At 38.8% G+C, this 24,290-nt stretch overlaps 1 protein-coding gene across 1 annotated transcript in view; it reads right to left on the bottom strand.

The window, feature by feature from the left end:
- Positions 1 to 24,290, bottom strand: part of ITPR3 (inositol 1,4,5-trisphosphate receptor type 3) — a 134,705-nt gene that overhangs the window by 45,201 nt on the left and 65,214 nt on the right. The window contains exons 6-27 of the mRNA XM_070941489.1: positions 23,935 to 24,033; positions 23,727 to 23,810; positions 21,553 to 21,699; positions 20,315 to 20,410; positions 18,892 to 18,936; positions 18,178 to 18,320; positions 17,237 to 17,336; positions 16,135 to 16,295; positions 15,590 to 15,731; positions 10,339 to 10,500; positions 9,858 to 10,030; positions 7,513 to 7,632; positions 6,731 to 6,913; positions 6,034 to 6,285; positions 5,620 to 5,764; positions 5,219 to 5,366; positions 4,651 to 4,847; positions 4,095 to 4,224; positions 3,515 to 3,572; positions 3,202 to 3,367; positions 1,354 to 1,518; positions 424 to 492 (exon numbers count right to left, since the gene is read on the bottom strand). Coding sequence (XP_070797590.1) covers positions 424 to 492; positions 1,354 to 1,518; positions 3,202 to 3,367; positions 3,515 to 3,572; positions 4,095 to 4,224; positions 4,651 to 4,847; positions 5,219 to 5,366; positions 5,620 to 5,764; positions 6,034 to 6,285; positions 6,731 to 6,913; positions 7,513 to 7,632; positions 9,858 to 10,030; positions 10,339 to 10,500; positions 15,590 to 15,731; positions 16,135 to 16,295; positions 17,237 to 17,336; positions 18,178 to 18,320; positions 18,892 to 18,936; positions 20,315 to 20,410; positions 21,553 to 21,699; positions 23,727 to 23,810; positions 23,935 to 24,033 — 2,985 coding nt within the window. The remainder of the gene's footprint in view (positions 1 to 423; positions 493 to 1,353; positions 1,519 to 3,201; positions 3,368 to 3,514; positions 3,573 to 4,094; positions 4,225 to 4,650; positions 4,848 to 5,218; positions 5,367 to 5,619; positions 5,765 to 6,033; positions 6,286 to 6,730; positions 6,914 to 7,512; positions 7,633 to 9,857; positions 10,031 to 10,338; positions 10,501 to 15,589; positions 15,732 to 16,134; positions 16,296 to 17,236; positions 17,337 to 18,177; positions 18,321 to 18,891; positions 18,937 to 20,314; positions 20,411 to 21,552; positions 21,700 to 23,726; positions 23,811 to 23,934; positions 24,034 to 24,290) is intronic.

The raw sequence follows: 24,290 nt of genomic DNA, 5'->3' as shown, positions 1-24,290 counted from the left end.
AGATTAATCCTGATTTTATTTTATTTTATTTTATTTTCAGTATAAATTCAAAGTAACTCCATACTCCTGCAAAGAAAACTCACAGTTTATTTACTGTATATACTTCACTGGCTGAACAGTAATAGTGTTTTGTTGTTATTTTGTCTTTTTGAGTTATGCACAATGCTCCAGGGTCTCTTGTGAATAACAAGTGGCTTATACATCTTATAACTATATTCAAAAATAAAGATTTTAGTCTCTCAGCCAAAGGCACAGGCAACAGATATGTATCCTGGGACTATATGATATTGTATTACAAAGCTCTCCTGTTCTGTAGTGTGTTGCATTTGCTTTTGTTAACAAATCCCCTTCATCCCCATGTGCTTGATTCAGCAATATTTTCCCACATTTTGTCTAGTGAGAGTATCAGATATAACTGCTTACCCCTTTTATGAGCTGATAGTTCTCACTGCTTTTTTCTCCAGGGGTCCCAGGTTCCTCATCTGTAGTACGCTGGGAGGATGAAAGGAAGATAAAGAGTATTTAGGTGGCTACATGTAGAGTTAAAGGAGGGGAAATCTACCTTGATTCATTTTCCATGAGTTGTCCTGTTACTGTTCAACTACCAAAAACTAGGCCAACTTTAAAAATAAATCTGCTCTGCTACAAACTGGGTTTAAGTTGATAGAATTGAATCTGCATTGTTTATCAAAGCTGTATTATTATGGTATTTACTGTATTTTTCAGACTATAAGATGCACCGGAATATAAGATGCACCAAGATTTCGAAGAGGTAAACAAGAAAAAAAAAGGTTTTGCCCTCCAGGAGCACTCTGCAGGCCTCCCAAACAGTCTACGTGTCCCATTTTTGCGAAATGCATGGGGGGTTGGGGACGTTTTTGCAAAAAATGGGCCCATTTTTGGCCTCCCAAACCCCCCATGTGTCACATTTTTGCCCTCCCCAGCCCCCAGGAGCACTCTGCAGGCCACCCAAACCCTCTGCAGGCCCGATTTTTGTAAAAAACAGGATGTGCGAGGCAGGGTTTCAGGAGGCCAGAAATGGCTGTATTCAGTGTATAAGACACACCAACATTTCCACCCTCTTTTGGGGCGGGAAATGTGTCTTATACTCTGAAAAGTACAGTAATAATGCTGATAATTTCCACCACTGTGTTTCTTCTCACTATTCCTGATAAGTTTAGGATAATATTTTGTTTTAGATAGTCCTCAGAGATTCATAATTTGCTTCCTGCCAAATATTTATTCAGTAGTAAATTCATCTTTACTGCTATGTAAATTGAGGATTAAAATCCCATCGATTTTCAATCCAGATTTACTTTTGTGTTCCCTGCCTTATAACTGGCGTGAATTTACCTCTTTTTTCTCTTTCTTCTCCCCTTCTGGTCCATTTTCTCCCTTGGAGTTACCCTTCTTTTCCACCCAGAGTTCTGACTTTTCCACCATCATACGAAGTTTGTCCAACTCTGATTTGATCACTTTGTAGTTCTCAACATCTTGAGCAGAGATAAGTAGCTGGACCTGATTGAAGTTACCATAAAGAACATCAGTTCATTCTGCTTATGCTGCTGGCTAACACAAAGGGATACAAAGTGAAAGCCTATGGCTTACGATTCATTTGTCTTTCTCATAAGGTCTGATGGAATTCAAGGCTTGGGATACGTTTCTTTTTATGATGATTTATTTATTTATTTTATTTTATTTTATTTTATTTCTATACCGCCCTTCTCCTGCGGGACTCAGGGCAGTGTACAGCCAAGATAAAACATAGCATATAAAATTTAAAAAACAATTTAAAAAACAATTAAATAATTTTGGCCCAAGTTTAAAACAACCCAATTAAAACCGAATTCAATTAAAAAACTGAGAGGATGGGATCAAGCCAGCCCGGCTAGATGGAATAAGTGTGTTTTCAGGGCCCGACGAAAAGTCTGGAGGTCTGATATCGTGCGTATCTCAGGGGGCAAGTCATTCCAGAGGGCAGGTGCTGCCACAGAGAAGGCTCTCTCCCTGGGGGTCACCAGCTGGCACTGTCTGGCCGACGGCACCCTGAAGAGGCCCTCTCTGTGCAAGCGAACCGGTCAGTGGGAGGCTATTGGCGGCAGAAGGCGGTCTCGCAAATACCCTGGCCCTAAGCCATGGAGCGCTTTAAAGGTGGTCTCCAACACCTTGAAGTGCACCCGGAAGACCACAGGAAGCCAGTGCAGCTCGCGCAGGAGAGGTGTTATATGTGAGTGCCCCATCGCTCGAGATAACCTAGAGATATTTCTGATCCACAAAGAAATCCCTTCAGAAATAATATTTAAATAAAGAAGGGCCACATTGCTTCCTGGTATGCAGTAGTTCCAGTCACAGCCCAATATCGCCATTGTCACCTTTGTGGATTTGGCAAAAGGTGTAAATATATAACATTCACCTGAAGAAGCATACAGCTTCCTTTTATGTTGAACTATGAATAGGGTTGAAACCAGTAGTGGGATTCAGCCAGTTCACACCACTTCGGGAGAACCAGTTGTTAACTTTCTGAGCAGTTTGGTGAACTGGTTGTTGGATGAAATCATTGGTTGTTCAATTATTTGAATCCCACTACTGGTTGAAACCAGTGGAGGGTTGAAACCACTAGAGGTTGTGATGGTATTAGGGATAAAACCAGCTCATAGAACCTTGCTTCTCACATGATAGAGATATGGTGGCATACAAATTTTAATAAATAAATAAAATAATAACATCATCATGATTTCTCTGCTGTGTGGGGTCCATAGTGCTCTTTGAGCTTGGTGGTTTTCTTGCAGATATTTCACTCCCACTCTAGGTAAATCATCAGTGCACCAACACTGTATCTCTAGAAAAATGACCACTGGTTTTATATGGTTAGTGTCAGCACATCAACAGTGTGCTAAATATAAATAATTCCTTCATTTATCATTTGAAATAAGCTGGTTCCAGCAGTTTTGCTATTTTTAACATACATACCAGAAAACTATTGGTATCCAGTCTAGTATACCAAACTATTCAAAATAGATAAAAAATTGTGTTTTCCAGTTCCATAAATCATAAGCAGGCCCAAAGAGAGGCAGCATGCTCAATAGCAAAGCAGAAATAAACACATCATGTAAATTTGTTCCAAGGAGAATGAACTGTAAGGTGAAAGGATTTACAGAACTGCAAAATGTACCCACCACTAAGAGTTACACTGAACGTTACCTGCTTAAAGGTGTGTAGGACTTCCTGACGCTGACTGAAATGTTTAAAGAGAAGCTGAAGAGAGCCTGAGACAAGAGGTGGATAATCATGCATTGTCAAATGGATTAGTACCCGGAGAAACATACGTCCTCCTTCATCATCCACTTCTAACATACTGCTTGTTTTCCTGTAGCCCAAAGAGAAAAAGAAAGAAGAAATCATAATCAGCCTCTGGCTTTGAACTCTCCATACTAGAGGATAAATTGCTTTAGCTATGTATGGGAAAAGCAACCGACATCAATAATGGAAAACTAACCAGTACATTAAAACTCACCCAACCCCAAACATGGCTTCAGCCTGCTCCCCAATCCGATCCAGATTCATTGTTGCAGCTAGAAGGAAAGAAAATGCATACGAAACAAAAATGTAACAATTGGGAGATAATGGGGGACAAAAAAGAAAAGACAAGGAAATATCTAAACTAGCTCATCAACTGTTTCTCAATCACCGCTATATTTAAGTGAAGAGAAAAGTAGATCTCCCCCCCTCATTTTAGCTTTAAAATGTCTTAGATATGCCAAAGCTGTACAAAATAGAGCAGATGAATTTTCTCTATATATGTGTAATCCTTAATTGGGGGCAGCGAGGAGGGGAGAGTATCTTACATTCAAAGCCATCTTCTGTTGAAGTGAACATGGCCATTTCTCATTCTTTGTAAGAAATCATGATGATCCTAAACATTCCCATTTCCTACAGATATACTATCATCACACAGTAGATCCAGATTTTCATTTAACAATCAAACATCCAACCACTTTTAGAGCATTATTGAACACTAAGGCAAAATGAAGACAGAAAAGATTTCTGACTTCAAATAAAAAAGGGGAGAAGTACCAGGAGAAGCTGGAGCTTACTTGTAGAGTCAAAGGCTGGTGCTGTTCCATCTGCTGCACTGTCCTGCATGGGGAAAACTTCCACAAACTCCTTCTTGAACACTGAGAGCAAATAGGAGATTCTGTAATCCAGTCGCACGTTTAGAATGAACTAGGTATAAGAAGAGAATATGAAAAGATGATCAGTCTTGCCCAAGATTGTCCAATCCTTTGGCTTGCATGGGCCACATTAAGTGAAGAGGACTTATCTTGGGCCACATATAAAACATACAATATATATAAATAAAAAAACTTCCTTTGTTTTTTTTAAAATATTTTTATTATCTTATAGGATTACATTACTAGCTGTCCAGGGCCACATGCAGTCCATGAGCCACAGGTTGGACACACCCAGTCTAGCCAATATACAGACTTTTCTAGCCTTTTATCATTCCTTTCATTTCTCTAAAGTCTCTAAACTCTTTATCATATCATGAACTCTAAAGTCATCATCATAAATGACCAGCAGAAGCAGCTATTGTGTCATACAGTCATGGCTCATAGTGTGTGATTACAAGAACTACTGACTTGCTCTAACCTGCAATATCTCTAGAATTTTCAGCTTTGTTTCCATCACTACTATGTTTTCATTTTCTATGCTTCTTCCCCTATCTGCTGGCTCAGGAACAACCACGACATTCATGTTTGATGAACCAAAGATGGACTGCTTCCTGCTCAGCATCATGGTAGACATCATCTGGCCAACACCATGGATAGATCTTCGGACATTTTTCCCTAGGAAAGAAACCACATTCCACCAAACTTAATACTTGCCCCTATGTTCAGTCAGATCCCTGAGGGTTTGCACAGCAAATTAAGGATATGGACAGAAGAAATCCCCACTGTAATCACATAACTGTGGCCAATTTTTTGAACTATATCTCCTCCTCAGTTAAGATTTGTTTCATTACTTATTTCATAGTTTAATTGACTTTAAACTTAAAAAGTATACAATACCTAAAGCCACTCAGTTTTTTTATATGCATAAAAAAAAAAATCTATCCCACTTCAAAAAAAGTGCCCACTTTTTCAAACTTCACACATTATGAATATAAATAAGTGCATTGCACTTGGTCTCAGCTTCTGTCAGCGCTTGCCAGACCTACCAGTCATGTCCTCATTATACATGGCCTGCATCATCAACTGAGGGTTCTGGACACAGTCTATGATGCCAAGAAGAGTCCGTGTCAAACGCAGCAGTTCACTGAAGCTGTAGAAGCCAAAGTAGATGAGGTTGTGGGCAAGACTGACAACCTGGAAAGATGCCGGTTCAATACAGGGGAAGAAACCAAATTAGATGACTGAGCACTAGTTCTGGAACAACACATAAAGCAGTCACAGTGAAAAATCACTTAAAACAAAATCTTGGATTCTTCTGAGTACATAGAAAACCAATTTCCAAAGAAACAAATGTGATCTTTGCTCTTGCCAGAAGCTGAAATTGTGCAATTATCCTGTCTCACATGGGAGGAAAACTCCCACAACATATCAAAGGCAAGTTCCTCACCTCAAAAGTCAGTTTATTTTTTTCCTCATTAGCAAAGGGAACTGCTTCACTGACTACATTGTTGAGATAATCTTCCACAAACTCCATTGTGCTGGCAAACTTATTCTTCTTGTCATCTCTTGAACTGTTCACATTGGAATCATAACTACAAAACAAAAGGAACTGAATGAATCAAAGGGATATGGTTTGTAGTGCAAACTACCTCCCGCCTTTCATAATAAGATAACCTTATGCATGTTTAAGTCCTACTGCCTACAAATAGATTTCAAATTGGAATCAAAATTACATATCGGTGGCTGCATTTATATTCCTATTCTCAAAGGGATGAATATGAATTAGCAGGACCTTCTAAATGCTATGCTGTCTCTTCATGTCTCATTCCTTTTTCCCACATTAAGATTTCTAATGGCTTACTCTTTGATAGTGATTGCTGTAGGAATCTCGGTCCACAGGCGTGCAAATTTCACAGGCATTACTTTCTCCTGTGGATCCCTGTCCACATGTACGTGCAGCATGAGATGACAGAAAGAGGCTCGGAGGTCAAAGGGCAACATTTCATCTGCCATGCAAAGAAATATTAACTCCACACCCAATTGCTTGGAGATTTCTTTAATGGCCAAGTATTGCCGATCCATGCACATGCGGGCAAACAGCTTCAGTTGGTATCTGTGAAGACAAAAGTAAAGCTGTGAAAAAGAAAGTGCAATAAGCATGCCCTGCCCTCGGGGAAGTTTTACTCCAGCAAGGAACCACCTGTCCCTCCTTTGTCAGCCGGCCTTGGACTCCTCGGCTCCATGCTGGCCTCAAACGTCACAGTTTCTTAATGTGCTCTCTCATCCCACCCCTCCATGAGTCCTTCTCACCACTCATCATCCCACACCCATCCGTGATGATCCCTCCTCCTTCCCGCATGTGGCAATTCTGAAACAGCGCCCAGGGGCTTGGCCTCGCTACTCGCCATCTCAGATGGTGACAATAAGGATGAGAAAGTAAAGATTTGTCCAGCTTACAAAGACTATTCAGTAAGAGACAAAAGCTACTAAACTTGAAAAAAATAAGTCAACGATCAGACACAAGGAACATAGTTAGGCCACAGGAAGCAAAGTATTACCTGTAGTAACTCAAAACATTCTCATCATGGGCATTCCCTGCTCGCGCTTCTTGGGCCAACTGTCGGATGCTTTTCTCATGATGATCATTGTTTCTGTCAGTCCAGGTCAACCAGACCTCCTCCTCAGAAAATTCAATACTCAGGTACTCATGAGTCTGAGACATCTCCTTCACAGGTCTCAATCTGAAAAACAAAAATGCTTCCATTCTCTTTCTAGGAAAAGAAATCACCTAAAGCCATCTAATTCTGAACTGAGTCAAGTGTGGTGAATTATTCTCTTCCTATCTGCTTCACTATCTTTCTTTTAATTATTTTTTCTTCCAAAATCATTTAACTGCAAAATAATGGTTACAAAATCATCTCACAGTTTAATATTTGGATATACTGATTCCTTCCAAGAGAGTATAATAAAAAGTACCATATGTAACCAGCATTCTATATGTACATTTGAAGGAAGGTGATCTTTATGAAATTTTCCTCTAGCAGTAAAAAAAAAAAAAAGGTTTGAAAGATAGCCATCTCAGACTTCAGCCCAGTTTCTAACAACCCACAGCCACAATTTGACCAAATGAGATCAAGCTTATATTACTGCATCTCCTCTCAAGAGTATTTTAATAAATATATTTTAATATAAAACTATTGGCCCAGCACATTTATTTTTTAACACTCTGATATAAGCTGAAAATGATTAGCATTGTCACATCAGGATAGCAAAAAGAGTAGTAGCGGAAGAGGACAGTAGTACAATTGTTCAAAGGAAAAAGGGCACACTGGATACTCACTCAGTTTGGATCAAGATATCAGTGTTCTTGGGGTCCAGGACACACTTGCAGATCAGTTCTTGAGTTACGGGAATTGCTACATGGTTTGACACACACAAGTCTGATAGATAGTCCAAAAACCTGGAACAGAAGTAAAGGGTTCAAATGATCTTTCAAGCAATTTGATGGGCCCTTTAAAATCCCACATTGCACAAAAGTTGTAAAATGAAAAGGAACAACAGACAGGCTCTCTGTCACACCCTCATCATATGATGGAAATATGAAAAGTATCAGATCACTTGGTTTTAAGCACCAAAACAAGGCAAAAATCACACTTTATTTCTCCTAACTCTGGCCCGTTTCCAATCCTGATCTGGAATGTAAACTGTCTAATCTAAAAAAACATTGCTATGTACTTTTGGCACCAGAAGGCAGAAAGATAGTAAAGATCCAGGTTGCATGAAGAAGCATTTTGGAAAGAACAACCAATTATAACACCAAGCTGGCAGGAACAGCCAACACTCCAGAAGATAGGCTCAAGATACAGAAGGATCTTGACAGACTTGAACATTGGGCACTATCTAACAAAATGAAATTCAACAGTGAAAAAAGCAAGGTTCTACATTTAGGGAAGAAAAACAAAATGCACAGGTACCGTATATGTGGTACCTTGCTCAATAGTAGTAACTGTGAGAGGGAACTTGGAGTTCTAGTGGACAACCATTTAGATATGAGCCAGCAGTGTGCAGCAGCTGCCAAAAAAGCCAACACAGTTCTGGGCTGCATAAACAAAGGGATAGAATCAAGATCACGTGAAGTGTTAATACCACTTTATAATGCCTTGGTAAAGCCACCCTTAGAATATTGCATTCAGTTTTGGTCGCCACAATGTAAAAAAAGATGTTGAGACTCTAGAAAGAGTGCAGAGAAGAGCAACAAAGATGATTAGAGGACTTGAGGCTAAAACATATGAAGAACGGTTGCAGGAACTGTGTATGTCTAGTTTAATGAAGAGAAGGACTAGCGGAGATATGATAGCAGTGTTCCAATATCTCAGTGGTTGCCACAAAGAACTCAAACTCAAGAAGACTTTTATTCCTGAGCAGTCCAACTTCAATAATCAGAGATAATCAGTGCCAACTATGCTTAGGTGAAAATGGGAGTTGCCAGCACTCAAACTAAAGCAATCAGAAGCTGGAACAATTTGTATCAAATTCTGTAATGCACTGATGTATTTTAATTCAAAGCAGTATAATAGCCCTTGTTTAACAATGGCAATTGGGACTGGCAACTCTGTTCTTAAGTAATACAATAATAAAGCACATCATGAGACTGCACCAACTTACAATGGTGGTTGTGGAAGTCCTGGTTTCCATTATTAGATGAGTTTCATGTAGTCGCAGCATCCCATGGATATGTAATTGCCTTCTGCCAGCTTTCCTATTGACTCTGCTGGTTGGAAGCCCACAGTAAAGATTGCAAATGGCAATCATGGGACCGTGCAATGCTGCAACTTCATAAATGTAAGTTGCCAAGCACCCACATCACAAAAACATGACCACTGGGATGCTGCAACGGCCACATCTACAAGAAGAGATGTAAATGGGATGGAATGTATGCATGATCTTGGGAAATACTTGAGTTACTGCCTAGGAAACAGACAAGAGAGCCCCTAGTCACTTAATTGAGAAAGAAACTTAGAAAGGACCCCCTCTCATGGATCAAACAGTTAAAAGTGGAGATGGGAAGATTCAGTCTTTAGACTTGCAGGATTTTGTGAATGTAGTCTTACAATAAATTAGAATTATCTCATTTAATCGTGTTTCCTGTCTGTTTTAGCTGGGCAGACTGATGTAAGTCCTCCTTGTTCAGCATCATCATAACTTTGAAAAGCTGCTGAACAAGTGGGTGTTCAACAAGGACCACTTGTATTTACTTTCTTGGAAACCGATCCTTTACTTGGACCAGACAATTATTTCTGCTCTGGCCATTGAACCTCAGCTACCAATAAGGAACTTTACTCATCTCAGACTTTGGATTGGAATGGGACTAATATTTTATCTATCAAATCCACTGATGTTGACCCTGGGATGTTAATAACTTTATCAAAGCCTTTATGCCAGTTCACTTTTCTTACAACTAATTACCTGAGCACTATTTCGATTGCCAATTATCCAACACAGCAAACAAATCAACAATGAGCCTAAACTCTTAATTAAACTTTAACATGATCATAATATAATTAAAATCCACAGCTAATGTCTTTTGACATAAAGAAACATGCAAGATGCCTGTTAACTAGTGCAGAAGAGCTAGTTTAAAAATATGAAACCCAATTTGCTCCATTGACCTTAAGTGATACCCACCTGGGTTCACGATTCTTTCGCACCAGACTCACAAATGTTTCCACTTCAGTTTTGGTTATGTGCTTTTCAAGAAGTTTACGGTTGTTATGCAAGAGGGCAGTAATGGTGTCCTCAGCCAAAATGTCATAGCCAATTTGTGACTGCATCATGCCAAACTGCTTAGCAATGTGTTCCTGGAAAATGAGAAATCATATCTGAGTAGAGCAATTCCATGTTAAAACTGTGAGCTAATTTAGCAACTACTGAATAGCCAAAAATGTGAAGATTTTTCCAAACGATAATGCTGTATATATAACAATTTTCTTATATATCATTAAGGAAAAGCAAACCCATACAACAAATAAATCTTAATTGATATGCTTCTATAAGGATCATTTAAGATTAAATAGTCCAGAAAAATTTATTTTAGACTAATCATGAACTAATCCTCTAAACCAACCCTAAACCAGCAATATCCATATCCATATTGGTAAATGCTTACCTGGTTCTTGCGGTAATCCTCCTGGGAATGCCTCAGTACCCTATAGCAGAGCCGGAACATGTATTGGTAGGGAGCATTCTTCTGGTCAGATAGCTCTTCCAGTCGTACAAGTGGGCCTTCCTCACCTTTTTCCTTAAATGGAGCCTTCAGAATTCCAAAGATCTATTTGGCACAGAAAGGATGTTGTCAGTCCAACTGAAAAGTGTATTTGGCGGATGGTGGGAGAATTCCAAGCCATCCGGTCTTGATTCTGGAATATTTCATATCTTTTATCTATTGATGAACAAATTTACTTGGGGTTTACTGACTGTAAAATCACTAAATTCCTTAATCTCATCTGGATGAGGTAAAAAGCTAAGAGGCCAGATCAACATGTTTCAAAAAAATCTATCATAGGTAAGAATGAAATGCAATTTAATTTAATTTAATTTAATTAATCATATTTCTATGCTGCCCAACTCCCAAGGGACTCTGGGTGGCTTACAACAAAAATAATATAAACAATGAACATAAAATTATTATAAAAGCATTTTAAAAACATTAAAAATACATGCACACCATCCATGGCCGTATCTCACAAGATTGAACAGTGAGATCAACAGCCCCAGGCCTGCTGGAAAAGCCAGGTCTTCACCACTTTCTGGAAGGCCAATAGGGTGGGGGTAGTCCGGACCTCAGGAGGTAACTGGTTCCAGAGAGCTGGGGCAGCCACAGAGAAGGCCCTCCCCCGCAGGCCCGCCAGCCGGCATTGTTTAGCTGATGGGACCCGGAGGAGACCAACTCTGTGGGATCTTACCGGTCGCTGGAAGCTATGCGGTAGAAGGTGGTCTCGAAGATAGCCTGACCCTGAGCCATGTAGGGCTTTAAAGGTAATAACCAACACCCTGAATTGTGCCCGGAGACCAATAGGGAGCCAGTGCAGCTCACGGAGAATTGGTGTAATGTGGGTGCATCTAGGTGCACCCACGATAGCTCGTGCAGCTGCATTCTGGATCAATTGTAGTCTCCAAACACTCTTCAAGGGTAGCCCCGAAGACTTAAGCAACAGGCTTAATCCCAATTCCAAAACAACTTCAGAACTAGATAGAAACTGTTTTAAAATGTTGGCCAAAAAAAAAAGGATACAACTTTGAGTCAAGATACTTCATTTTACAACTGTCTTTCCAAGTATTTATGAATGTGTCTCCAACAGAAGATTTACTTCTATGTTATCCTATCCAAGAGATCAGCTAATTCCTGGGCCTTTGTCGCATCTGCATCTTGAGAGATGGAGATCAGCCTTTCTTGAATGGTATAAAGACATGATTCTGAGTTTCAGTTCTCTATCTGGGAGGCAAAGGTACTCGCGTCCGTGGCAATCCTTAAGTCACACGTGCCTCCTGGGTGGTGCTAAATGAGTAACAGACGGATTGGTAGCCAGACATCCGCGAGGATCTCCTGGCTTCACACACAACCCCACAGTCCTTTTAAAGACCTTTTAAGTTCCAAAAAACTAGCAGAAACAGCAGAAATAACAGAAATAACAAATACCAATGCTAAAATGACTCGGAATATTGGAAGTTCAATATGCATATGCCAACTTAACATTGAAGGCAGTAGTAGATCAAAATGTGAACAACTCTCTAAACTACTACTTGAAACTGTGTTGATTTGGCTGTGATCCAGGAAACACGCATTGAGAATGAACAGCAGCTTAAAAGCAGAGGAAGAATACCTGGATATGACATCTTAGGCACTATTTTTCATCAAACTTATGGCCTGATAACATATGTGCGTAATAACGTTGAAAATGCATATCTATTAGAAACAAGCAGTGAGGATAATACCTACACTATCACAACTAAGATTGGAGATACCCAAGTCATGAACATCTATAAGCCCCCTACTGTCTCCTGGCCTAACTCAGTTCTCCCAAGGATTCCACATCCAAGCATCTACATAGGAGATTTTAATAGCCACCATACTCAATGGAGATATACGCTTAACGATACTAATGGCAAGACCCTCTGTGAATGGGCAGAGCAGAACAATCTATACTTAGTTTTTGATGCTAAAGATCGAGGCACTTTTAAATCAGCTGCATGGAAGAAAGAGTACAACCCAGACCTATGTTTTGTTACACAAGATAATACCAAACCTATACCTGTCTCTTGACAAGTGCTACCAATATTCCCCCATAGTCAACATAGACCTGTCATCATTAAAACAGGAATAAAGATACCTATTATTAGATCTATACCTCGACCAAGGTGGAACTTGAAGAAGGCTAACTGGGAAAAGTACATGATGGATCTTGAGAACACAATAGGACGTATTCCAGCAATTAGTAACAGCTACTATCGCTTTGTTGGAGCAATTATGTCATCGGCTAAAAAATACATTCCACGTGGCTTCCGCAAGGAATATATCCCAGGATGGAATGAAACTTGCAAAAACCTGTACCAAAAACTTTTAGAGGATGATGATGCTGAGATAGCTGATGAACTTCTTCATAATCTTGACCTGGCGCGCAGGCAAAAATGGGAGCACACTACGTCTGGATTAGATTTTAAACACTCAAGCAGGAAGGCATGGAGCCTACTGAGAAAACTGGGAGAAGACCAACCAGCTCAACATAAACAACAAGAGGTTACTCCAGATCAAATAGCAACTCGCATTGTCAACTTAACTAGAGTACCCCATGATAAGAAACATACTAAACTAGTGAAAAGAGAACTAAAGCATCTAAAAACTCTGGGATTGCCTTACCAAGAATACGCTCGACCCTTCCAAGCAGCTGAAATAGACACTGCCCTGAAGAATGTCAAAGCTGGAAAATCTCCTGGTTTTGATGGAGTAATGCCAGAATTTATCATCCATTCTGGACCTCGCACAAGAGAATGGCTGGCAAAATTCTATACAGATATCCTAAATTCCAGTAGACTCCCTCCAGAATTTAAAAGAACCAAGGTAATCAGCATATTAAAACCCAGAAAAGAAAGCAATAAGCCAGAAAACTATCGCCCCATTGCTCTGTTAACTGTCTGTTATAAACTACTTGAAAGATTGATACTTAACAGAATCGGACAGAAAATTAACGAACAAATACCGATTGAACAGGCTGGGTTTAGATCTTATCGGAGCTGTGTTGATTAGGTACTTAGTCTTACAAGCCTTATTGAAAGCAGCTATCAGAATAAATTGAAAACATCTGTTGTATTTGTGGATCTCACAGCAGCATACGACACAGTATGGAGGGAGGGCCTATTAAAGAAATTCCTCCACGCTGTCCCCTGTAGGACTATGGGCTGCCTAATAAATAACATGCTTTCAGCAAGGACCTTTCAAGTCATCATGGGTGACAAAATCAGTAAGCAAAGATACCTGAATAACGGACTCCCTCAGGGCTCCTTGCTGGCTCCATCTCTATTTAATCTATACATTTCGGATATACCACCCACAATATCAAAAAAGTTCTCTTATGCTGATGACCTGGCATTAGCATGTAGCCACAAGGACATCGAAGCTACAGAAGGCGTACTTACAGCCGACCTTACAACTTTGAGCACATACTTCCACCAATGGAGGTTAATCCCAAGTGTAAGTAAAACAGTTACATCATGTTTTCACCTCAACAACAAATTGGCAAAAAGAGAACTCAATGTATACCTAAATAACAAACTGCTCCCATACGAGGCAACACCAAAATACCTGGGGGTCACCTTAGACAGGACCCTGTCTTTTAAGAAACATATCCAGAATATGGCTGCCAAGGTTAACAGCAGAAATAACATCCTACAAAAACTATGCGGAAAACTTGGGGAGCTTCAGCCCCAACTCTCCGATGTGTAGCCCTCGGGCTTTGCTACTCTGCAGCGGAATACTGTGCACCTGTATGGATAAACAGCTCACATACAGGACTTATTGATGTTCAACTTAACCATACGATGAGGCTAATTACTGGGTGCATAAAACCTACACCTAGTTACTGGTTACCAGTTCTTAGTCACATACTCCCCCCGCACTTACGACGACAAGAAGCTCTCATTCGGGAGTGTAGTAAGATCCTATTAAATTCCTCTCTACCCATACATGGATACATTCCTGATCTCTTAAGATGCCGATTAAAGTCAAGAAATCCACCAATCTTGACAGCGCGTAAATTGATGGCCGATCATCAGAACACCACACAAAAGTGGATGGAGAAATAGCTGTTTGCCCCCAAGATGTCTCCGAGCATATCAGTCCTAGTAGTATACCTCCAGGATTTAGCCTACCCCGACACATATGGGTGACATATAATAGAATTAGAACAACTCATGGGGTGGGTGCTCCCTGTATAAATACTCCCTGTATAAATGGGGAAAGACACCTTCAGCACAATGTGATTGCGGGGCCCCTCGACAGACTATCCAGCATATAGTGAGGGAATGCCCTAACAGAAGGTATCCAGGAGATTCTAGGGACTTCCTCTGCATAACAACGGCAGCTACTGATTGGATCTCCAAACTCGACATTAAACTTTGAATTGTTATTTCTGTTTTCCTTTTAGGTTTTCTTACTGTTTTTTATTGTTTTAATTGTTTTTAACCTGTAAAAATGAAGTGTTTTAATACTGTGTGTGACCAACCATATGCTAAATAAATAAATCTGGTTCTTTTGTAGGACTAGCAGAAACCTGCTCAGGATGGCTTTTATTATGTTCTCTGGGGACTTGAAGACTTTCCCTTCAAAGGAATGCTTCTCCATTATCCAAGTTGTCCCTTTTTAATTTTACTTTTGAAAATTACCCCTCCTCCTATAATACAGTAAGGATGAATAACCTGGTGCCTTCCAGGTGTGTTGGACTTCAAGTTTCAACAATCTCAGCCACCATGGCCAATGGCAAGAGATTATGGTTTCAAATGACTATCTCATTTTGAAGAATAGACATGGTGCACACTATGTCTACTCAAACTGAGTTCAGCTAAGAGAAAAAGTCTTCATTATATTGATTTTTAAAAGTTGAACAAATTTGAAAAGGCAGAGCTTCATAAATCCTGTCATTTTAGAACAAATAGGTCAAAAGGTGCAACATTGCTATTTCTCCAACTGATACCTATTTTAAAACAATATGAATATATCTTGCTACCGGAGTAAACCAGGGAAATTGTCTGCAGTCTTAGAAAGAAACATTTCATTGCAGAATTGAAGAAATATTCGGGAATATACTGAAAACTCTTCACTTAATAATGCAAATAGCATGTTTACTTTGTTCTGGAGAATAAATCACCTGCTTCAGTATGTTCTGTTCCCTCATAAGTTTCTGCCTTTCCCGGTTGGCCTTAGTAATAACAATATCCAAAACATTTTGACCGTTGTTGGGTACATCGCTGACAAAAAAAACCAAGTCCTCCAACAGTTGGATGACAAACCTGCCAGAGAAATCATAATTAATTTCATCAGTGAAACACATTGCATAAATCAAGGATCATGCAACAGTTATTTGGACAACAAATAGTTATTTCATAGGAAACAAAAACAACATAAATATTAGTCATGCTTTTTAAATGTTTTGCCTAGGTCTTTAAAATTCAAAGTTATTTACAATTTGAACTTAACTTTTCAGGATCTACAGCATAAAATGTCATTGTACAAGTCAAAACAATATTTAGACTACGTCATAAATGTGAACAATATCTTCTTTCAGAACAAAAATTGGATTCTTGCAAAAGGTAGCCATGTATTAGTCCTTCAGGCTAATTGACTTAATCCCACACAAATTGATTATATCTGTCTCTTATATGTCCAGAGTTACAAAATACTTGCTCTTTTTACCTCCGGTCATTCTGACTAAGGAATCCTTCATTCATCTTCTCTACCACATTAGCTAGCATGTAACTGGCATCATTAGCAAAATCCAGGTCTCGGATTTCTGATACTGGAACAGAAACAATGGCAAAAGCCTCTTTGTCTTCTTTGGTTGGGCAGGTACCAAGCTGAAAAGCAGAATCATATAATCTAGTTCCATGCATTGCTCAAATGTCTATATTTGCAAACTATATTCTCTACATCATAGCCAGATAATACTAAATACTAAAAATTAATATTAAATGCTTATCATGAGCCACTTTTAATACCATTTTCTTTAGACAGAAAAGAATGAGGACAAATATAAAATCGATCCAAGAGACAACTGTGGTTCTAATGAGAAAATGGCCAATGAAGAGAATATTAGAGTTGACCCATTCCAAAGAACAAGCTGTCCTGATGAGGGTGGCAGAGAGCAATGGGAAGTTTTAGGCAGTCTGCAAGGCAAGAAAGAAGCAGCAAGAGGACAATGAATGTGCATGAATTTCAGATGGTGTGTATTTGAGAGCTACAGGAGAAGAAAATTCTCCTGTAACTCTCAAGGTTCGAATCTCACCAAGACTCAAGGTTGACTCAGCCTTCCATCCTTTCTAAGGTAGGTAAATTGAGGACCCAGTTGTGGGGGCAATAGGCTGACTTTGTATAAATATACAAATATACAAAAGAATGAAGGCTATTGCTTAGCGCATTGTAAGCCGCCCTGAGTTTCCAGAGAAGGGCAGCATATAAATCAATTTTTTTTAAAAAAATGAAAATGTTTAGGAATGAGCCTGAAAAAAAGGGATGTGAATTGTGGGGTTGAATAACTTGGTTTATGTTTGGGGTCTCATATCCCAGTTCAACTGAGCATTCCAACTTCTTAGAAATTAAAGAAAGCAACACCATCACAAAGTTAGCCATTTCTGAATATATAACCTCTTCTAAAGGTACCTCTGAAAGTTGCTTAAAATTCTAGCTCTAAAATTCTGACTAGATCAAAAAGGGCAGAAACCTCCAATCGGCATTAGTTCCATAAGCAAACAGCTTCCCACATTAGTAGTATTAGCTTCTGATCAAGGAAGAAAGATACCATAAGACGGATGGGCCGCTCCTCATCAATGTCAATGGGTACATTGGTACTCTGGATCCAAGTATTGGTGCAGAGGTGACGTAATCGAACATAGGAATTTCTAAAAATGAATAGAGAATTCATATGATTCCTCAACAGACTTTCCATAAGAGCTCATGGCCACTTTATAAATGGTAAGCATATAATCTTGACCTTCTGTTTTAGGACTTATTACCAAGTTTATGTACTTTGGTTTTAGGAATAGGAAGGAAGAATATAGTAATCACTTAGAGTTCAACTCCAAGTCTTGAAGCAAATAAAATCTTAAATTTCAATACTTTTAACACAACTTTACATTTGCAAACTCTGAATTATATCCATTTCATAACTTACTGGATGTCAAGAATAACCTTTAGTGCACTCATGTCTAATTCCATAAAGATGTAAAAAGGGGAGCTGTGATATTTGAAATGCATATATTATTTACTACTTGCAATATCCCAAAGTGCTTCTTGTCCTATTTTCCTGATTCGCTTCTGCCTAATGTATCAGAACACGGAGGCTGATAAGTTTATACATGCACGGAAGATAAGGAGATGGCGTAAAAAGATAGATAAATGTTTAGAAAAACTAAAACTGAATCTACCCTGAATCCATTCATAGAAAGTAGTCTAACAAGACAATATTAGGCCCAAAAGAAATTGAAATGATCCACAAAACTTCCCATTGTTCCTCTTCAGAGTATTTTTTCAAGACTACTATAGAACATTAAAAGGGAAGGAGATCCTTATTCAAGATATTGTAAGCATTCATTTAAATAAATATATCTCTTACTGCTCTACACTATTGAATTGCCAGCTCTCCATGCCACATGCCCCCCAAAAAAGCATCTTTCTCTAGATTGTGTTTATTGTCTCTGTTCCCATTCATAAAAATACAGTATTCTGGATGAAGCCACGTACCGGGGGACAAAGGAATCAGTCTTTTGCAGCGTAGTGGGATCCAGTTCAAAAAGGGATGCTATATCATTACCATGAGGCACAGCTACAAGCCGGTACTTGATCTTTTCACCTGTGAATCTCCGACTAACACGATTAGTTCCTGCCTGTGACAAGATAAGAAGATTTTAGTTCTGTTAGCAGGACCACAAAAGTCCATGCCCACCACAATGACCAACACTGCTTCATGAAACCTTTGAGGGGAGCTTCCAAATTCTCCAGCCTTGTTCAGAAACACTAATTTTTTCTATTGCTTAAATAATTACAACTTCTAGTTTCTTTTTTTAACAGACACTAATCTAGTATATAGTAGATGAACTGGAACTCCAATCAACATAGAAAACATGTATTAAGATAATTAAATCAATTCATTTTACGAGCATAAAAACGTTTAATATTCTTAATGAAGGAATTGTTAACACAGGGTATTCCAACACTATATTCCAAGGTGTTAGAAATAAGTAATATCACCTTAACAATAGTCTTCAAGTGTTTACAAAAATGCTGATTTGGCATTGTCCAAAACACATTTCCACAATGTGAAGGATTTTTCCTGCTAACGCTTTCAGACCAAATTGTGACATCAAATGATGTTTTAATTTTAAATATTGCCTGTTCAATCCTCCTATAATAACTTGATTGGTAATTCACAAGTATGAATAACTCAAGAGAGCTTACCGATGGCTTTGACTCTCCTGCCTCTCCCTTGTAGCCAGGGTTTTCCTGAGAAGAAAGAATATCAGGATAAAAAAAAAAGAACTAAAATCAATTGATCTTGATCATTTGAAATTCTAAAAAGCAGCCTACCTAACTTAATTTTTTCTCTGAAACTGGAACTAAAGATCAGAATAAACAGATGATTTAGGTGATAGGGAAAATCTCTTTCCTTTCTAACTTCCATTTAGTACCTATGTAATATGCTGAGAACATTTGGCAGCTAGTACAAATGGTCGCTGGAGAAATTCTACTATGCTGAAAATTAAAACGGCTTCAGTTAAACCTCCCTGCCTCAAATCTGATTGCTTATAGTTTTCACAACACAAGAATGTAAATTGATGTAAACCTTATGCTTCTCATTAAACCTGAGCTTGAACACAAAACGAATGCTTCCCCAGTGCTATTCATGGGAAAAAAACAAAACAAAACTAGGGTATGAAACAAGAACCTTTGTGTGAGTGGGTGTATCATAGCATATGTTGATAGTTTAGTAGCACATGTTACAAAATATGATTTTAGTCCTATTCAGTGGAACTTTCCCAATAGATACAGAGAGTGTGACAGGAACATACCCATTCATACTTTAAGAAAGATCTGTATATGAACTCCTTCTGTCTCTCTCTTAACAATACTTAAAGGAGGATTAAAGTAATTTATCTCTATATGTATTCTATAATACATTATTCATCTTTTATAATTCAATAAAACGACTTGGGGGGAAAATAATTTCTCTCCCCAAATTAAATGGACATTTAGCCAGAAAATCAACTTTATCTAAGGATGTCTGTTGCACTGCTTTAGAATCAAAGTAGGCAGCTGTTCACATTTCTGAATCCAGTCTGATTATTATGCCTTTCAGAGACTGATACCATCTTCTCTCAAGCAGAAATTTATCAACTGATGGACTCAATTAGCCTTTCTTTTCCTTGTTAAATGTCAAAAGCCAAGGCAGGCAAGGGACACACATATTAATGGTTATTGAATTAGTTCCAGGACCATGTAACTCATTTAGTAATTGGGCTTGATGGTGAATAGATTATCTCTCGTTAAAGGATCTGTAAAGTCCAAATGCAAGCAATGTTATTTACAAGATACCTTTTGCAAATTTGTCCTGGTTGTGATCAATTCCCTTTGAGAGCCAGAATATAAAACAGTGGAACAGTTTTTGTGGACAATACCACAAAAATGCTATTTCACTCCACCAGTTTGGTGTTTGTTGTTATCTATGATGTGGAATGTGTCCTGGAGAACTTTGGAAAGTTGGTTTTTGTCATTTTTGAGCCAGTGAAAATGTATTCATATCCATTGTTTCATGGAAACTGATACCACAGTCTTACTGTGTATATGCACCTAAAACTGCTATAATTTATGTAGTTCTTTTCACCTCTGCTGCTAAATAATTCCCAGTGGCAAGGTGTTTGAAGCGATATAAACCATTCCAGTGTCCAGCTCCACCTCGACAAGGATCATGATGGACTACCTGGGGGAAAAAAATCAGGAAAAAATTAACTTGTATCTGTAAGTTTTATCCAATGATATAACGGCATCAAGCTGCAATGACAGCAGAAATGAAATATGCATGCAATGATGTGTAAATGCAAACCTTATATGCCTGTATATAAATGTCAGATAGCACACAATAATAACACCATGCAAGTGTCACCATTTGCCCTAATTTGCTGACCTGCAGACACCCATATCCAAAGTTGGTTGCCAACACACAAATAGTTAGTCTGAGGTTAGGAGAGCATGAATTAATGCTTACACTACTGTTACTGCTATTATTGTTGTTGCTATCAGCATCATCTCAATGGCCCCAGAATGCAATGCCACTCTCCACAGAAATTCCATTTCAACTTTTTTTATCATAAACTAAACTTGGGGCCAGGAAATTTATATCCACATAAATATGTTGGTTTCACCACACAAACAAATATAACAGAGCTGTGGTGGCACAGTGATTAGAATGCAGTACTGACTGCCAGCTACCATAAGTTTGGCAGATCAAATCTCACCAGGCTCAAGGTTGACTCAGCCTTCCATCCTTCCAAGGTGGGTAAAATGAGGACCCAGATTGTTGGGGGCAATATGCTGACTCTGTAAACCACTTAGAGAAGGCTGTAAAAGCACTACGAAGCGGTATATACCGTAAGTCTAAGTCTAAGTGCACTCAGATTACACCAGTACTTAAGGAATGCTAAGTCTGCTGTGCCTTGGTGGCACAGCAGACTAAAGTGCTGTTAAGTAGCACCAGCTGTCTGCAATTACAGCAAGTTCAAATCTCAGCAGGCTCAAGGTTGACTCAGCCTTCCATCCTTTCGAGGTAGATAAAATGAGGACCCGGATTGTGGGGGCAATAAGCTGACTTTGTATAAAAAAGAACACCGCTTGGGGGGGGCTGAAAGCCCTACTAAGCAGGTATATTCAAAAGTATGAAGGCTATTGCTTAACGCATTGTAAGCCACCCTGAGTCTCCAGAGAAGGACGGCATATAAATCGAACCAATAAATAAATAAATAAATAAATAAATAAATAAATAAATAAATAAATAAATAAATAAATAAATAAATAAATAAATAAATAAATAAATAACAAGGAGTTGTGGGTTAGCCTAAAACTCACCTCAACTTCCCAGAGTGCATTGGAACTTGTGGCCGATGTTGCCGATTGCCTCAAGGTAGTTCGAAGGAAAACATGGAGCTTGCTTTTGTATTCATCGCAAGTGAGAAATTTCTCCTGTTCTGCATGGAACAATCTAACAACATCACCCTATTTGAAAAAAGAAATACAAATTACTATATGCAGATAGTCCTTGATTTACTACAGTTCACTTAGTGACCATTCAAAGTTACAATGGCACGGAAAAAAGTGACCTATGACTATTTTTCAGACTTATGATTGTTGCAGTATCCCCAAGGTCACGTGATTTACATTCGGATGTTGACAACTGACTCACATTTATGTTGCTTGGAGTGTCCCTGGGTCTTTTGGTCCTCTTTTGCAACCTTCTTGACAAGCAAAGTCAATGGGGAAAGCAGATTCACTTAACAGTCGGGCTACTAAGGTAACAACTGCAGTGATTCATTTTACAAATGTGGAAAGAAAACTCGCAAAATGGGGCAAAACTCACTTAATGGGGCAATTTCTCACTTAGCAACATAAATTTTGGGCTCAATGATGGTCATAAGTCAAGGACTACCTGTACAAGCATTTACATGAGATAACCAAATAACATGATTTTTTATAAAGGAATAATTTAGTGTTAGTAATCATAACAATAGCAGTGTGAACACATTGGACATACACCTCTGCATACTGGAAAACAGAATAATGAAATTATTGGACAGGTTAGGCATGACTAACTAATGACTAACTAATGACTTAGACTAACTAACTAAGCTCTAATGATTTATGTGGAACAACTCAAAATATACCTAATACATGAGTGTACAAATCATGGATTTGCAGGAGATGATCAAGTTGAGCCTGAGGAAAGGGTCAAGCACATCATCAGTTTGGAATCTCTATGCCTTCAAAAGAGACCTAAGTCCAGCCCACTTTGAAGTCTATTGATTATCTGGTGCCAATTTGCCTTGACCATTTATAGATTCTTGTGCATAGGTAGCATGAAATAAACTCGTAGTGCTTTTGAACTCTATCCTGGCTCCTGATTTCTTGCACCTGATTGCATTTCTCTATTTGCTTGTAGCAGTCCAATTACCAGTAAGGGTTTCGTTATACAATTTTTATTAATAATTTGACTGAAAACTGAACAGCAGGAAAACAATGCTCCGTACTTTGAACTACTGAGAAGAAAGTGAGAGACATTTTTCACACCTACAGAAAACACCAAGGATACACAACCTTAGTCCCAACATAATATGCAGCTCTTAAAAGCCTTGGATATGGCCCCTAGATTTGCTTCAGAAATTGGTACCAAATTGTCAATTTTAATAAAAGAGATAAAAAAGAAAAACAACTAGGAATAATTAATTCAGTTAAACTGAAATTGAGGCTAAATTAATAGAACATATTTGGTAAAGTTTGTCTTCACCCTGCCACTTTTGTCTTAATCAAAAGTGGATTTGGGTTTGGCTAGTGAGTCTAAGGAAAAGAAGAATTAGGGGCAATGTGATAGCAGTATTCCAGTATTGAGAGAAGAAGATGGGGTCAAATTATTCTACAAAGTAATAGAGGGCTGGACAAGAAACAATGGTTGGAAACTAGAGAGAAGCAACCTGGAATTAAGGAGAAACTTCCTAACAGTGAAGACAATTAACAGCTTGCCTTCAGAAATCATGGGTGCTCCATCACTGGAGGATTTTAAGAAGGGCCTAGACAGTCATTTATCTGAAATAGTATAGGTCCGTGATGGCGATCCTATGGCACGTGTGCCAGAGATGGCACGCAGAGCCCTCTCTGTGGGCATGCGTGCCATTGCCAGCTGCTCTTCTGGCACGTGCTAGCCACCTGGTCTTTGGGTTTCCGGTACTCCAGCACACACAAAGACCAGCTGGCTGGCATGCACATACGCGCCAGCCAGCTGATCTTCGGGTTTCCGGTGCTCGTGTGAGCGTGCGCATGTGCATTCCGGTATGGGCACTCAGTGCCGAAAAGATTCGCCATCACTGGTATAGGTTCTCCTCCTTGAGCAGGGGCTGGAGTAGAAGACCTCCAAGGTCCCTTCCAGCTCTATTCCATTCTAAAGCTTGAAATTTGGCTTACATGCATAACAAAGCAACAAACTAAAATTCACATGCATAACAATTAAATATGGATATGCACACACTTATTACCCCTTTAAGCACTTCTTCCATATGGTCCCGGAATTTCATAAACAAGTTGATTTTCCAGCTGGTGTTGCAATTGACAGAATTCACCTAAGAAAACAAGGAATTACAAAATGATATGCCCTAAAATAAATCTCAAATAATGACTGAACTTCTACCATAATTTTCTACGCTCTCCCCAAACCAACATTTCACTTCTTCCAGTGTCTGATACCTCTTTGCATCCAGGATTATCAGCAAGTTCATAGTTGCTAGCATGTAGTGGTTGCCCAGCATTCACAGGATTCAAAATTACTTTGTCTCCAACAACTACCTGAGAAAGGATCACATAATATTTTTAGTTGTTTTCATTGTTTTATCATTTTAAAACTGAAAGCCACCCAGAATCACTTGGTTGAGGTAGGCAGCTACAGAAAATGAATGAATGAATGAATGAATGAATGAATGAATGAATGAATGAATGAATGAATGAATCTCTGGATTTACATGACTCTACATCCTTTTACTATCAGCTTGGCATAATATCTCCCATTGGGTTCCTTCCCCTAATAGATTTAAGTACAAGAAATG

The sequence above is a fragment of the Pituophis catenifer genome, unplaced genomic scaffold (genome assembly GCF_029215685.1).
Source record: "Pituophis catenifer annectens isolate HBS135680 unplaced genomic scaffold, rPitCat1.0.hap2 SCAF_3, whole genome shotgun sequence".
NCBI lineage: Eukaryota > Metazoa > Chordata > Lepidosauria > Squamata > Colubridae > Pituophis > Pituophis catenifer.
Note: the sequence above shows the minus strand (reverse complement) of the source record. Positions and strands in the feature narration are given on the sequence as shown.